This window comes from Petromyzon marinus, chromosome 55 (genome assembly GCF_048934315.1).
Source record: "Petromyzon marinus isolate PM22_M1 ecotype Great Lakes invasive population chromosome 55, UKy_Petmar_22M1.pri1.0, whole genome shotgun sequence".
Lineage (NCBI taxonomy): Eukaryota > Metazoa > Chordata > Hyperoartia > Petromyzontiformes > Petromyzontidae > Petromyzon > Petromyzon marinus.
The window spans coordinates 7,926,099-7,938,993 of record NC_133721.1 but is presented as its reverse complement, the minus strand read 5'-3'; the positions used below and the strand labels follow the sequence as shown (position 1 = coordinate 7,938,993).

Below are 12,895 nucleotides of genomic sequence, written 5' to 3'. Positions count from 1 at the left end.
GAACACATACCTCTGCTTCTCCAACGTGTGCATCCATTGCCAAGTGCAGCCACTAAGCGACCTCTCACCATCATCGGCCACAGTCTCTATCCAACCCTACTCAAGTGACCACCAACACTCCCAACCCCGCAATGCAGAAATCCACCCAGCAGCTTCACACCGAACTGATTTCATCACTCCACGTTCTCTGTACATGACCTCTCGGACACGTACCATTATTCCTTGAATGCCAATCCCATATTGCTCTTAACTATTGGCCAAAAAAATCCGGATCATGATTTCCAATGGAGGAATCCGATGAGCCATGAAGCTCTTTTTCACAGATGTCCAGTATGGGCGGTTTGGCGAGTTACAACAGCAAACAGTACAAAAACAACGATGGGAGTGCAACATTTAGAACATAGTAAGCAAGTCACTCAATAGAAATACGTTACATACATTATATAAGTCCGATTTATAAATATTGGGCAAGGCAGCAAAAACAACAATAACACAGTCCCAGACCACACCAAGATAACGCCGCACAGGAGTAGTCCTTCAATAAAACAGCACATCAACATTGAACTATCGATACACGGGTAATGATCACCGTTGCAAATCACATTCGCAAAAGTGACCTATCCAGCACAAATCTTCCGCTTCAGAATGTATGTTTTTGAAGCGAGAGACGATGTCACCATTGTTTTCGATTCCAGCTGCGATTCAGATCGTGGGCCGCATTTTGTGCGGGAGCACAGAGAAAAGGTTAAACAGACATTGACCCAAACACTGCCCTGGGCTGGCAAATGCAATGCGAATCGGGATTAGGAGTGAGCGGCGGGGGAGGTGTGCAGAGATTTCTGTCCTTCTCAAAGGGGATTGTGGAAATCCACGGGAGAAATGTCTTCATTTTAACAGCGTTTGGCTCACATTCTTGCAGCATTAGTCGACGTAAGAAGAAAGCCACACACTCACACATCTATCACTATCCCAACCCCCGTGTCTGCCACTACATTCTATATTGTTCTTGCTGAACCTATCTCAAAGAAACGACAGTGATTATTATTTTAATCATTCATGGCAGATGCACAAATGGAAAATTAATAATTATAATAAAACTCTTCAGTGTGCGACTGTGGTCATCCAGAACATACCGTACAATGTCTAACAACCCAACGCCCGATCCACAAATACGAAGGAGACATCACTACGATATACTACTCAGCTGCTCCTGATGCGGTTATCTGGGCTTGACCACCTGAATGTGAAATTGTACTTGCTGCTCTGCATCTACATCAGCAGCCATTCGAAAGAAGAAGATTTTTAATAATGATTAATAATTATAATGTATAATAGCACGGAATGTTAAATTGTTATATGTATGTTAGCCTATGTGTGCAATGGTTATAATAAGAATAAGAGGTTATAATAAGAATGCATTCTCTCTAACTGTGCCACTATAGCAGCAATTGATCCATTGACTTTACACAAACAGGCTCATTGGCAAGTGTGCGAATTGTCTAGCTATCCTTTTACCCAAACCTATATATGTACGCATCTTGTTATACTGTAAAACCTAATTTCCGCTAATTAATCATATGCTCTACTGTGTAGAAAACATAATGACTGTCTGACTATTACAATCTAAAATGTGATAATCATGCAATGACTGTCACAATATAACTTGGGGCTGCATTCAGAAGCATGGCATATCTGTCAACCTATACGGTTTACCCGTATTTTTGTACAGGGAAATTTAGTTTTCAGGCCCATATGGTGTTCAGCCGTTTCAATACAGGCAAAAAAAGTGTATTTATGTTTCTCCCTTGTGATGGGACTTTGTAGGATGAACGTTGAGATTTATAAGGGCACGGGGTGACCAATAAGGTCTGAATTGGTCTGTAATAAGGTTGGCACTGATAAGGGGTTGGCAGGTATGACATGGTCATATTTTTTAAAGAGTGTATCTACTCTGACACTTTCTAAATTGTTCTGCAACTGTACGAAGTAGTAATTATATAGTATATTGTGAAACACAATTCAAAAACGTGTAACAGAATAATAAATTACAATCCGCGGAGAATGCCAAATCATCAGCCGTGGTCAATCCACTGCTGGACGAAGGCCTCTCCAAGACCTCACCATATCTCACATTCCTGCAATCCATTAATCCACCTGGCACCTTTCTAGGAGATGATTCTGCCACTCCATCTCCACACCGTACACACAATACATAGGCAAGTGTCTGTGAAGCAGTCGTTGCATTGTGGGTACATCTGATTGTCCGCCGCCTTGTGCTCTCCTTCAGGACATGAACGAGGTGTCCAACTTCGTTCAGGGCTCGGTTAATGGCTGCAAAGATAACAAGTGGAACCACCCAGCATATGTTCCAAGTTTGTGAACCGCACCATTCACTCTGTCCATTGTAACAACCACAACACAAACAAATGATGGCAAGCGTGCATGTGCTCAATATAATTCTCCACTTTATCCCGCATAAGCACCCTTGGAAAAACAAGCTTGACTCGTGATCGCAATATTGTAAGTTCAAATCCCAGCTGGGAGCCAACTTAACCCCTGCATCTCACATGTGTTGATGGACTCTTACCGGTTTATTCCAGTCACGACTGACCATCAAGATATCATTTACTAATTTCTCATATATTGCTACTATCGGTCGCCATTGCATTCCCATCTCTCAACAATGGTGCAAGTTACTTAAATCCCACTCTGTCTCTGTCTACCCAGTAGTATAATGAGCCCACCAATTAGTTGATTAGTGGGTCATGTGTGGTGGGGTAACTAGTGGGCACTCTCATCTATTATAAACATTTTGGCCAGTGTTAGACATGGCCGAAACACCCTGTGGAAGAGCTCTCGCAAGCTCTCTACTGGAAGCCCATCTGACGGCAGAGGCATGAGTAATAGCTGGGCTGCATCTTTACCAAACGCACGACCACTGGCAATTCGTGTTTGAACCTGGCCGTCACTAAAGTGTAGGCACTTTATATATGTGTGTGTAGGTTTTACATTGGCAATGACAAATAATCTTAATGGGGAGAAGTGCCTTACTAATTTAAGTGCTGAGTGTGAGTGCTGCTTCTGGGAAAATAAGCCAATATACGTGATATTTTTTTCCCTCCGTTTTACCATAATATGGCAAACGATCGAGTGGAAAGCTTTACGATAAAATGCAGAAAGGGGAAGGCAATTGAACGAGAGATTGAGAAGGAGGTCGAAAGGGGTGCAGAGAAAAGTGGCTTTATTCAGAGGATGATCCAGACTTTGTTGGTAAAACATGAACACAAATTGACTGCAACAATGCCTTGGCTGAAGGAAAACTTGTTGTTTCAGATGCTACATCAACTCTCGTCTGCTCTTGCAATGTCTCACATCTAAACAAGTTTCCCTCTTTTAACTTAGATGTTCACAACATCGCAGATCATTGTCTCTGTTGGATTCAGCAGCCTGAACAGATACTAAATGCATTTTCGCCAGGCACTTACACAAGTGGCGGTCAACAGAGTTAACACTTGTTGTTCTCTTCCTCAAACTGCCCTCGATACCCGTGAAGGTGTACCACTCTTAATCTGTTTTAATGGTGCAGCAATGACGAATATGCTCATGTAGTTTTTAATTATTATTTTACCGATGCACTAGTAACCAAGTCTCATGACTAGTTTTCAGGAGGCAAATTTGGTGAATGTTGTGCATGTGACTGAAGAGCTGTAAAATTTGGGACAGGTAAGGTCATCGACCCACTTGGTGTACTGCCCACAACCGCAAACTTATTGCCCTACAGCTGAGGTCACAGACACTATCGGCTCCATCTCTTGCGTGATCCATCAACCTTAATTCAAAGTGCTTGTATAACGACGCCCGCTGCAGCAGCCATTGAAGCTGGCATCAATGGCAAGCATCGCAAGCTTTGAACAGAGATATGGAAACTGGCCGCAAACCGTGCTCTTTCAATAAGTGTCGCACGTACCCCCCGCGTGTGACAGTCAGTGCACATTGCCTGTAATCACGGAAGACACTTCATACTCGAGTGGGCTTTTGCCCTTCAAATAATTTCAGCATGAGCTGACCATGCACACTCAGCAGCCAGGGGCTTTGCAAGGATGGAATTATTTCAAAACGGCCGAAAAAGTTTTTTTTGTCGAAGAAATCGATGAAAGCGGACTGTGCCAATTACAGTTTCTAGTTTTTTGAAGATGCCTTTTCATATATCCTCCTATATACCCGGTCCCCAGCGAGTCATATCCCTAAGGAAAGTCTACATCTGACTGCTCTATGAAGGGGCTTGTTCCAATCACAAGAATGTAGAATTTCTAGCATCTTTGCTCAAGAGTGGCCAACCATCACTCAACTTAGCTGACGGTGTATTTCTGAAGCACGCTGCAATCTTCCGTTAAATGGCTGCTCTAAAAGGGGGATTTTGGTTGTCGTCGTGAAACTTTCCAGCCTACTACCCCCACCGCTACGAAGTCTGGACTGCGGCCGACGTCAAAAATCAACATCTCATACAGGACCCTACTATAGAACCTCCCGGTTTCAACATTCCATGCCCACTAATGGTTTACCATAAACCGAATCTGGAATCAGGATCAGGCATGGCCAATGCGGTCACCTGATGCACAAATGGCGCACCAAAGATTCAGTGGCCTTCGAGTGCGGCCATGAATCCCAAACCATTGACCGCATCATAACCACTCCGCTGCTGCTACTGCTGTCTTCACTGCTTTAAAGGAGGAATGGACGAAATCCACGCTCTTTCTGAACAGACAATTGAGTGGATAACAAATCTAAAATTGCATCTATAATCTGCTACTATTAATCCATACGAAAGAAGAAGACTACGAATGCTGATTTTGCATGCCACCACCACTTCAGCAAACCAAAGAAGCCCAACCCCTCTGTGTGGGGGGGAAGGGGACCCGGGCCTAAACAGGAAGAGGTGGAGCCTCAAGAAAAAGGGGACGGATCCTCAAAAAAGGAAACTGCTGCAGAACCGAAAGAGGAGGGGTGGGGCCTACATCGGGAAGGAGTGGGGCCTAAGGAGTAAGGGAGTGGTCCTCACCTCTCCCTTACTCCTTAGTAAGGGAGTGGTGGTCCCCCCCACCACTCCCTTATTCATTTAAGAAAAAGAGATCCAGGCCCTAAAATGCATAGCCCAGGGCCGAGAAGGCATGGCCCAGGGCCTAAAATACAAGGCCCAGGGCCTAAAATGCATGGCCAGGGCCTAAAATGCAAGGCACAGGGCCTGAATGTAATAACTTCCCTTTTGATTTCAGACCAAAGCACATATATAGTAATCAAATATGTTCGTCAGGCAGCATAGCTTTTTAGTGCCGCAAATGCAGCCACAGGGCAACTAGTCCTATCGAATGCATCAAGACGATTGTGAATAATTGACGAATGTAAATTCTAATGATTTTTAGAAGACCGAGAGAGCTTAAGTTTGGCACGTAGACGAGTCCATAGACTTACAACTGAAAAAAGTATTAATTTCTAAACATAGAGCTCAGAGGCCGAATGATCATTCATAGGGCAGGGTAAAATAAATGATTGGTATCATTAAGTAAACCAAGTAGTTTGCCGCCCGTGGAGTGCTGCTAAACCCATTCGAATGTGGGTTAAGCCTGCCTCCAGCATACAACATAGCTATACCCTACCTCGAGATACAATCTATACGTATTTGGAAGTAATCAGCTGTTAAGAGAGACATTTTCAGTGCATCAGGGGTTCATTCATGTTATCAGCTTCATTGAACGAGCGCTGAAATAAAATGCCTCTTGTTTTGCCCGATCATTGAAAGTTGATATGAAATTGCCTATATGGAGCAAATTCCTGCTCACCTATACTGTATATACTTTATAGGACGTTAAATATTTAACCCTTACAATGCCACCAGAACATACTTAAAAAAAAACCACTGCTTTTATTTGTCGGTGAATGTGTGTGCATGCGTCTATGTGCAAATGATGATTTGTGCATGTACGTGCGTCTTCATTTAGGAGTGTGTGCATACGTGTGTGTGTACGTGTCTTTGTGTGCAGCGGTAGTGCGCTATGAACTAGTCGACCCCAGTTTGATTCCCACCTATGGCTACAAGTGTGTATATCTGAGCCTCCGCTAGGTCGACCCAGCCTTAAATGAGCGCTGTACCTGTTTACGGTGTGTAAAGTCAACATTGGGGAGACAAAGACGGCCGGGCATAGGAGGCTACTGTCCAGCCTTCATAAGTGCTCACACTAACAGCACCTGCCCCAACAATTTGTAAGGATACATGGAGGGGTGGGGGGGGGATCTCTGCGTTTGTCTTTTTTTGGAGCACATGCATTCATGTCCATGTTTGAGCGCGCAGGTGCACGTGTGTGTGTGAGTGTGCGAGCGCGTCTACGTATGTAGTCACCCGCAGAGCCAAGCAATTGTGGGAGATGATGACAATATTACATTCAGGCCGGCCTTGTTCGTGCAAAATGCCCTGTTGTGGCCACGGCGCACGCAGTCATTGATTGCCATCTCTTGTTATTTTCTCAGTGTGTGGACCGGTGGACCCAGAGATAGGAGGGAGGAGGGGGTAGAGTGCTCCCCCACCCCCCGCATACCATTTGCCGTGTAAGAGCGTGCGGGAAAACAGGGCCTAGGCTCTGCTCTGCCCATGGCAATGGCACTCAATACCTCATTTGTTACGAGCCGGGGCAATCGGCCCTGACGTTCGAAAAAGAGTTCCTAATCCTGAGCTCTATATTGCATTCTCCCAAACAATGTGAACCGTGCGTGGAGTCCATTATTTTAGGTCAGCAAATGTGAGCGGTTGGATTCTCAGGAGCAGTTCTGGCCCCCATTTTGCTGACCCCTTGCTGCTGCTCTGACCCCCTGACCCTTTTCCGCTCAATGTCACCAATTTGGCCGCTGGCTCGGCTGTTTATATCGATGCAATGCACCAGGTGTGAGTGACCGTGTAGCTGTGCGAGTCAGGGCACGTTTAAGTGCACTCGGGTTGGCTGCTGGCTGTGGAGCACGGCTGTAAGCAACGCTCTCTGCACACGCGCGGTTCCTTGTCGTTACGAGGTGCAAAATCAGAGGCAAGTGCTTCATGTTGCCGCGGAAATGGTCTTCAGTGCGCAATGAATTCTTTGTATGAGTAAAATAGGTGGCATGTAAGTGGGCGTAATGTGCCCCCGCTTTATAAAAGCAAATCACGTGTCATTCAAACTTCATCCGGTCGGTCTCGCAAGCTAATCATCAGGTTTGAGCCCTTGTCAGGGCGGTATTTACTACTATAATGAGCGAAGAATGTCTGTGTCCCGCGCGTGACGTCACTCCACGTCGACCAGCCCCCCAACATTTATACTCGTGAACAGGTGTCATCCTCCACATTGACCCCCGCGGGTGACGTCACCCCACATGGGGGCGAGGCGCCTCCTCCCCCCTCCTCGGCGTCAACTTACAACCCTCACTGCAAAGGCAGAACACTCACGTCACACGATCTCCGTAACGCTATGAGACATACAAGTAAAAAGGACGTCATGATGAACAAGGCATTATAATCTTCATTTGAAGCTTTCGTGACTGCAGGAATCCATACTCTTTGGTTCTTTCGGTAAAGTCACGTAGGTAGACAAAATAATAGATCACGATGTTTTCAAGCGACCGTCTTCGCTTGCGTCGCGATTGAAACATCGTGATCTATTATTTTGTCTACCTACGTGACCTTACAAAATGCACACGTCCTTGGACGGGCAAAAGGCTCGTTATCCGAGAGGCACTGTTGGCACTGTGCCTAAGGCCGACACAAACTAAAGGGCCTACGAAAACAAAATTATCATGTTTTTATTCGAAAGATTTAAAAAATCTAACCAAAATATCTTCTTTTCATATTTTTAGGCTTATCTTATTTTTTCTCAATTATTTCAAATTCAATTTGCTTATCTGCTGCGCACAGCGCACGCTCCCATGGAATTATGGCACAGACTAAACAATGAACGAATCAGTAGTAACGACGGCCGTTCAGCGGCTGGACGAAGTACCGCGTGAAACAAGCGGAGTGACAGCGGCGGTAGCGACATGGGGCAGCAGTAGCAACTGTAGGAAGTTATCACTGAAGGCCTCCGAAACAGAAGTGCCTAAGGGCCTACGACAAACTTAATCCGGCCCTGTTCCTTTTTTGTGCTGAGATTGGTGACTGTCTGGGAATAACCAAGCGTTGTAGGCTTGGGTTGTTACGTGGCCAGAATGTGGCAGTGCAGGAATGATTTATTGAATCCGACCGTGCGGAACTCTGAGTGTCACTTCCTCTGTACGCGGGTGTACATGTTTACAACTACACACTTCTGACGAAGCCTCCCTGTCTGGAAATTAGAAAAGGGGGCGAAGTGAATCTCTGGAAGGTAGCATTTTAACTCGATTAATAATAATAACACGTGCGAGTAGCAGGATGGCACGTGGTTGCCTGTGGGGTATATGTCCTCCCCATGCTCTGCATTGTTTTCATCCTTCGGTTTTTTTTCCAGATCTAAAAGAAACACACAAAGTGTGAGGAAATATTAGCCAAACATCCAATGCCTAAAATTTGCTTTCGATTTCTCAATTTGGATTACGCACCGTAACATCGCCCCCCACCTGCAGCACCCCCCTGAAACAAAGTATTGAGACTTAGGCTTTCCTGAGTAAACTAGCGAAATGAGAATATTAACAATGCAAGTTGATTTGTACACACGTAGACTGTTTTTCTTTCTAAAATGTACCTTTTTGGTTAATAATATGAATACAATGACAGTTAGACTGGGCAAACCGAACAAGAAACTGAACAACAAAAAAGTAAGCTCAAACTACTTAAACATGAGGGAATATTCTTAGTTCTTTCGGTAAAGTCACGTTGAAGGGAAACAATAAAATAATAAAATATATATAAAACAATAAAAACTCTCACGACGTTTCGACCATAACACAAACGGTCGTCATCAGGTGTGTCGGTTTGCATACATTTATTTATTTTTAAACGGTGTATTTATTTATTTATAAAAAACGTTAGCGCCACGCGCAGCGATTTGGCAGTTTATTTAGAAGGACTAGTCCATCTATGTTCTGAAAAGATGAGGGGGGAGACGAAAAATTTTATGTATGCTGTCTGAAAGCCACTTTAAGCGTGAACAATCAATTAAGACCTGAAATGGTTTATCAAATCTTTCCAATGATTGCTAAGCCAGAATCCATCTTCTCGGTTGAAATTGTCTCTGTGCTTGTATATGTGGATTGCCTCATGAACGAATCTCTCATGGTAGCCAGATGGCTTACCAAGAACCTCTGTCTTGGATAAGTCAATGTCATGTGAGCCTACTGAATTATAACAATTATCTGCCACGGCCGAGGTGTTGGTCCTACCGTGTTTAAGGTCTGCTTTGTGTTCACGAATGTGGTCCGAGACATGGCGTTTGGTTTCTCCAATGTAACTACTACCACAGAGGCAACTTAGTTTGTAGACACCAGGGTATTGTATGTCCGGAATCACATCTTTTACAGACGGAACCAGATCACGGATTTTATGAAATGTGTTGAAACGGACCTGGATCTTGTGTTTATTAAAGATTTTGGAGATCTTTTTTTGTGATCCCCGCAATGTAGGGTAAAGTGATGGTTTTGAAAGGCTCCTCAAGAGGGTCCTTCTTCATGGTTTGAGTGATAGCTTTGCGGATTGTATAGTCGGAGTAACCATTAGCCTTAATAGCTTGGTGTACGTGCTTGAGTTCACTGCCTATGTGTTCCTGGTCGGATATGCATTGGGCTCTATGATACAGAGTCTTGATGAGAGAATTCTTCTGTGATGGATGGTGGTGGGAATCCGGTTTCAGATAAGCATCCGTATGGGTAGCTTTCCTGTAGACAGAGTGGCTCATTGAACCATCAGGTCTCTTTTTAATTAGGACATCCAAAAAAGGTAGCTTGCCATCTTTTTCGACTTCCATGGTTAATCTGATGGCTGGGTGTATGGAATTGATGTGGTCGAAGAATTGGTCTGGAGCAGGCCGGCCATGTGGCCAGATGACAAAAGTGTCATCCACGTACCTCTTCCATAAGGTTGGGCACAGAGTGGCAGTCTGGATGACGTCAGTCTCAAATTTCTCCATGAAAATGTGAGCTATGACCGGAGATAGGGGGGAGCCCATTGGGGTGCCCTCAGTTTGTTTGTAGAAAGTTTCATTCCAAGTGAAGTATGTATTGGTTAAACAGTGTCTCACCAGGGGGGGTACCTCAGTGTTTAGTCCTTGATGAACCAAGTCTTCAATGATTGCGATGGTGTCAGGTACAGGAACCTTGGTGAATAAGGAAACTATATCAAAACTGACAAGCAGGTCGTCTCTTCTACTATCAACTCCCCCACCTACAAACTAGCTCGTTTTTTGTCTGAAATCCTGCGTCCTTTCACTGGAAAAACCACCTCTGCGGTACAAAATTCTACTCACCTGGTATCGACAATCAAGGGTATTTCCCAGTCCCCAGAACATAGATGGACTAGTCCTTCTAAATAAACTGCCAAATAGCTGCGCGTGACGCTAACGTTTTTTTTTTTTAAATAAATAAATACGCCGTTTGAAAATAAATACATTTATACAAACCGACACCTGATGACGACCGTTTGTGTTATGGTCGAAACGTCGTGATAATTTCTATTGTTTTACATATATTTTATTATTTGATTGTTTCCCTTCAACGTGACTTTACCGAAAGAACTAAGAATATGAATTACTGCAGTCACGAAAGCTTTAAATCAAAATTAACCGCCTCTACGGGGAGGGTTTTCACGTAACTTTAAGATCCTTCAACAAACTCCGGGATAAGAATGCTCAGCTGATCGAGTCCCTCACCTATCTGAAGAGATGCCGCGACCCTGGGGTAATACCAATCGCATTTACACTGACCTCTGCTGCTGTAACTTCTTCTAATGAGAAACGAATTATTTTCAAAACTAGCTTAGCTCTTATCTCAGAAAAAATCAGACTTATACGCACCGAACTAGATCAGTTAGACAAGACACTCTACAAATCACACTTATAATTGACGGCAACAATGTCCACATCGGATTGGGAACATGTAGACAATATGACTGCCTCTTCAGCTGCTACTATGTCGACCAAATGTAAGGACAACCTGATTTCCAAATTTAACCTCCTCTTCAACAAAAGACCGGACCCACACACCAAAAAGTTAGACGTGAACAAAGTCGTAATTAATCGCAGTAACAGTTCTATTTCCGATGGTCTGAAATCCGTTTTTAGCTAAAGGTCTAAACTTTGCAGTCACACCTAAACACATACCAGTTAATGATATAATTGCCCAAGTAGACGTTGCTCTCAGGGGCCTGGGTCACATCGCTGCAGACGTAGCAAGATCTGAAATCGCTGCAACCCTCAAAACGCTAAGATGCCAGCTAGCAACCTCAGCAAAGATGAGCGTTTTGAATTATATAAATTAAAAAAGAGGGATGATATTGTAGTCCTCTCAGCTGACAAGGGCAATGCTACTGTCATCATGGATAAAATAGAATACAACAACAAAATTAAAGAATTACTCGACGATGGTAGTTATACAAAAATAAAAAGAGATCCCACCAACAGCCTCGTCACACAAACCAACAAAATAATTTCTGATTAAAACCGCATTATTCATAATAAAGGTTTTTGGGTTAGATCGCGTTTATTTATAAATGTGTCGTAACCCTCCACCACCCGACACGGCCAATCAGCAAAGAAAAGTGTCACGTTGACAAAAGACAAATAATTCACCACTTCAGCCCACCGGTGTGTTGAAGAGTTAATCCACATTTACAGTTTGAGTACGACGTTTCGCCGGTAAATACTTCCAGCATCATCGGGCAATTCGCCAGAATGGTAAAGCCCTCGCTTGCTCCCGGTTTTATATAGAGCAGAAGAGTGACGTCATCACTTAACCGCATTAATTGATCAATCTAAACAGTTTTCATTGAAACCTTCTGCTGCCAGGCCACCAAAATTATACGGCTTACCAAAAATACATAAAGTAGATACACCCCTTCGTCCCATCGTCTCTACTATCAACTCCCCCACCTACAAACTGCCTCGTTTTTTGTCTGAAATTCAGCGTCATTTCACTGGAAAAACCACCTCTGCGGTACAAAATTCTACTCACCTGGTATCGACAATCAAGGGTATTTCCCTGTCCCCAGACGACCTGCTTGTCAGTTTTGATGTAGTTTCCTTATTCACCAAGGTTCCTGTACCTGACACCATCGCAATCATTGAAGACTTGGTTCATCAAGGACTAAACACTGAGGTACCCCCCCTGGTGAGACACTGTTTAACCAATACATACTTCACTTGGAATGGAACTTTCTACAAACTGAGGGCACCCCAATGGGCTCCCCCCTATCTCCGGTTATAGCTAACATTTTAATGGAGAAATTTGAGACTGACGCCATCCAGACTGCCACTCTGCGCCCAACCTTATGGAAGAGGTACGTGGATGACACTTTTGTCATCTGGCCACATGGCCGGCCTGCTCTAGACCAATTCTTCGACCACATCAATTCCATACACCCAGCCATCAGATTTACCATGGAAGTCGAAAAAGATGGCAAGCTGCCTTTTTTGGATGTCCTAATTAAAAAGAGACCTGATGGTTCAATGAGCCACTCTGTCTACAGGAAAGCTACCCATACGGATGCTTATCTGAAACCGGATTCCCACCACCATCCATCACAGAAGAATTCTCTCATCAAGACTCTGTATCATAGAGCCCAATGCATATCCGACCAGGAACACATAGGCAGTGAACTCAAGCACGTACACCAAGCTCTTAAGGCTAATGGTTACTCCGACTATACAATCCGCAAAGCTATCACTCAAACCATGAAGAAGGATCCTCTTGAGGAGCC

At 44.1% G+C, this 12,895-nt stretch overlaps 1 protein-coding gene across 9 annotated transcripts in view; it reads left to right on the top strand.

Annotated features, from left to right (window-relative positions):
- The window catches only part of LOC116954442 (sucrase-isomaltase, intestinal-like), a 382,301-nt gene that overhangs the window by 241,563 nt on the left and 127,843 nt on the right, over nucleotides 1–12,895 (top strand). For all 9 annotated transcript variants that reach the window (XM_032974950.2, XM_032974949.2, XM_032974952.2 and 6 more), the window contains one exon: nucleotides 2,288–2,372. In XM_032974950.2, the coding sequence (XP_032830841.2) occupies nucleotides 2,288–2,372 (85 nt within the window). The remainder of the gene's footprint in view (nucleotides 1–2,287; nucleotides 2,373–12,895) is intronic.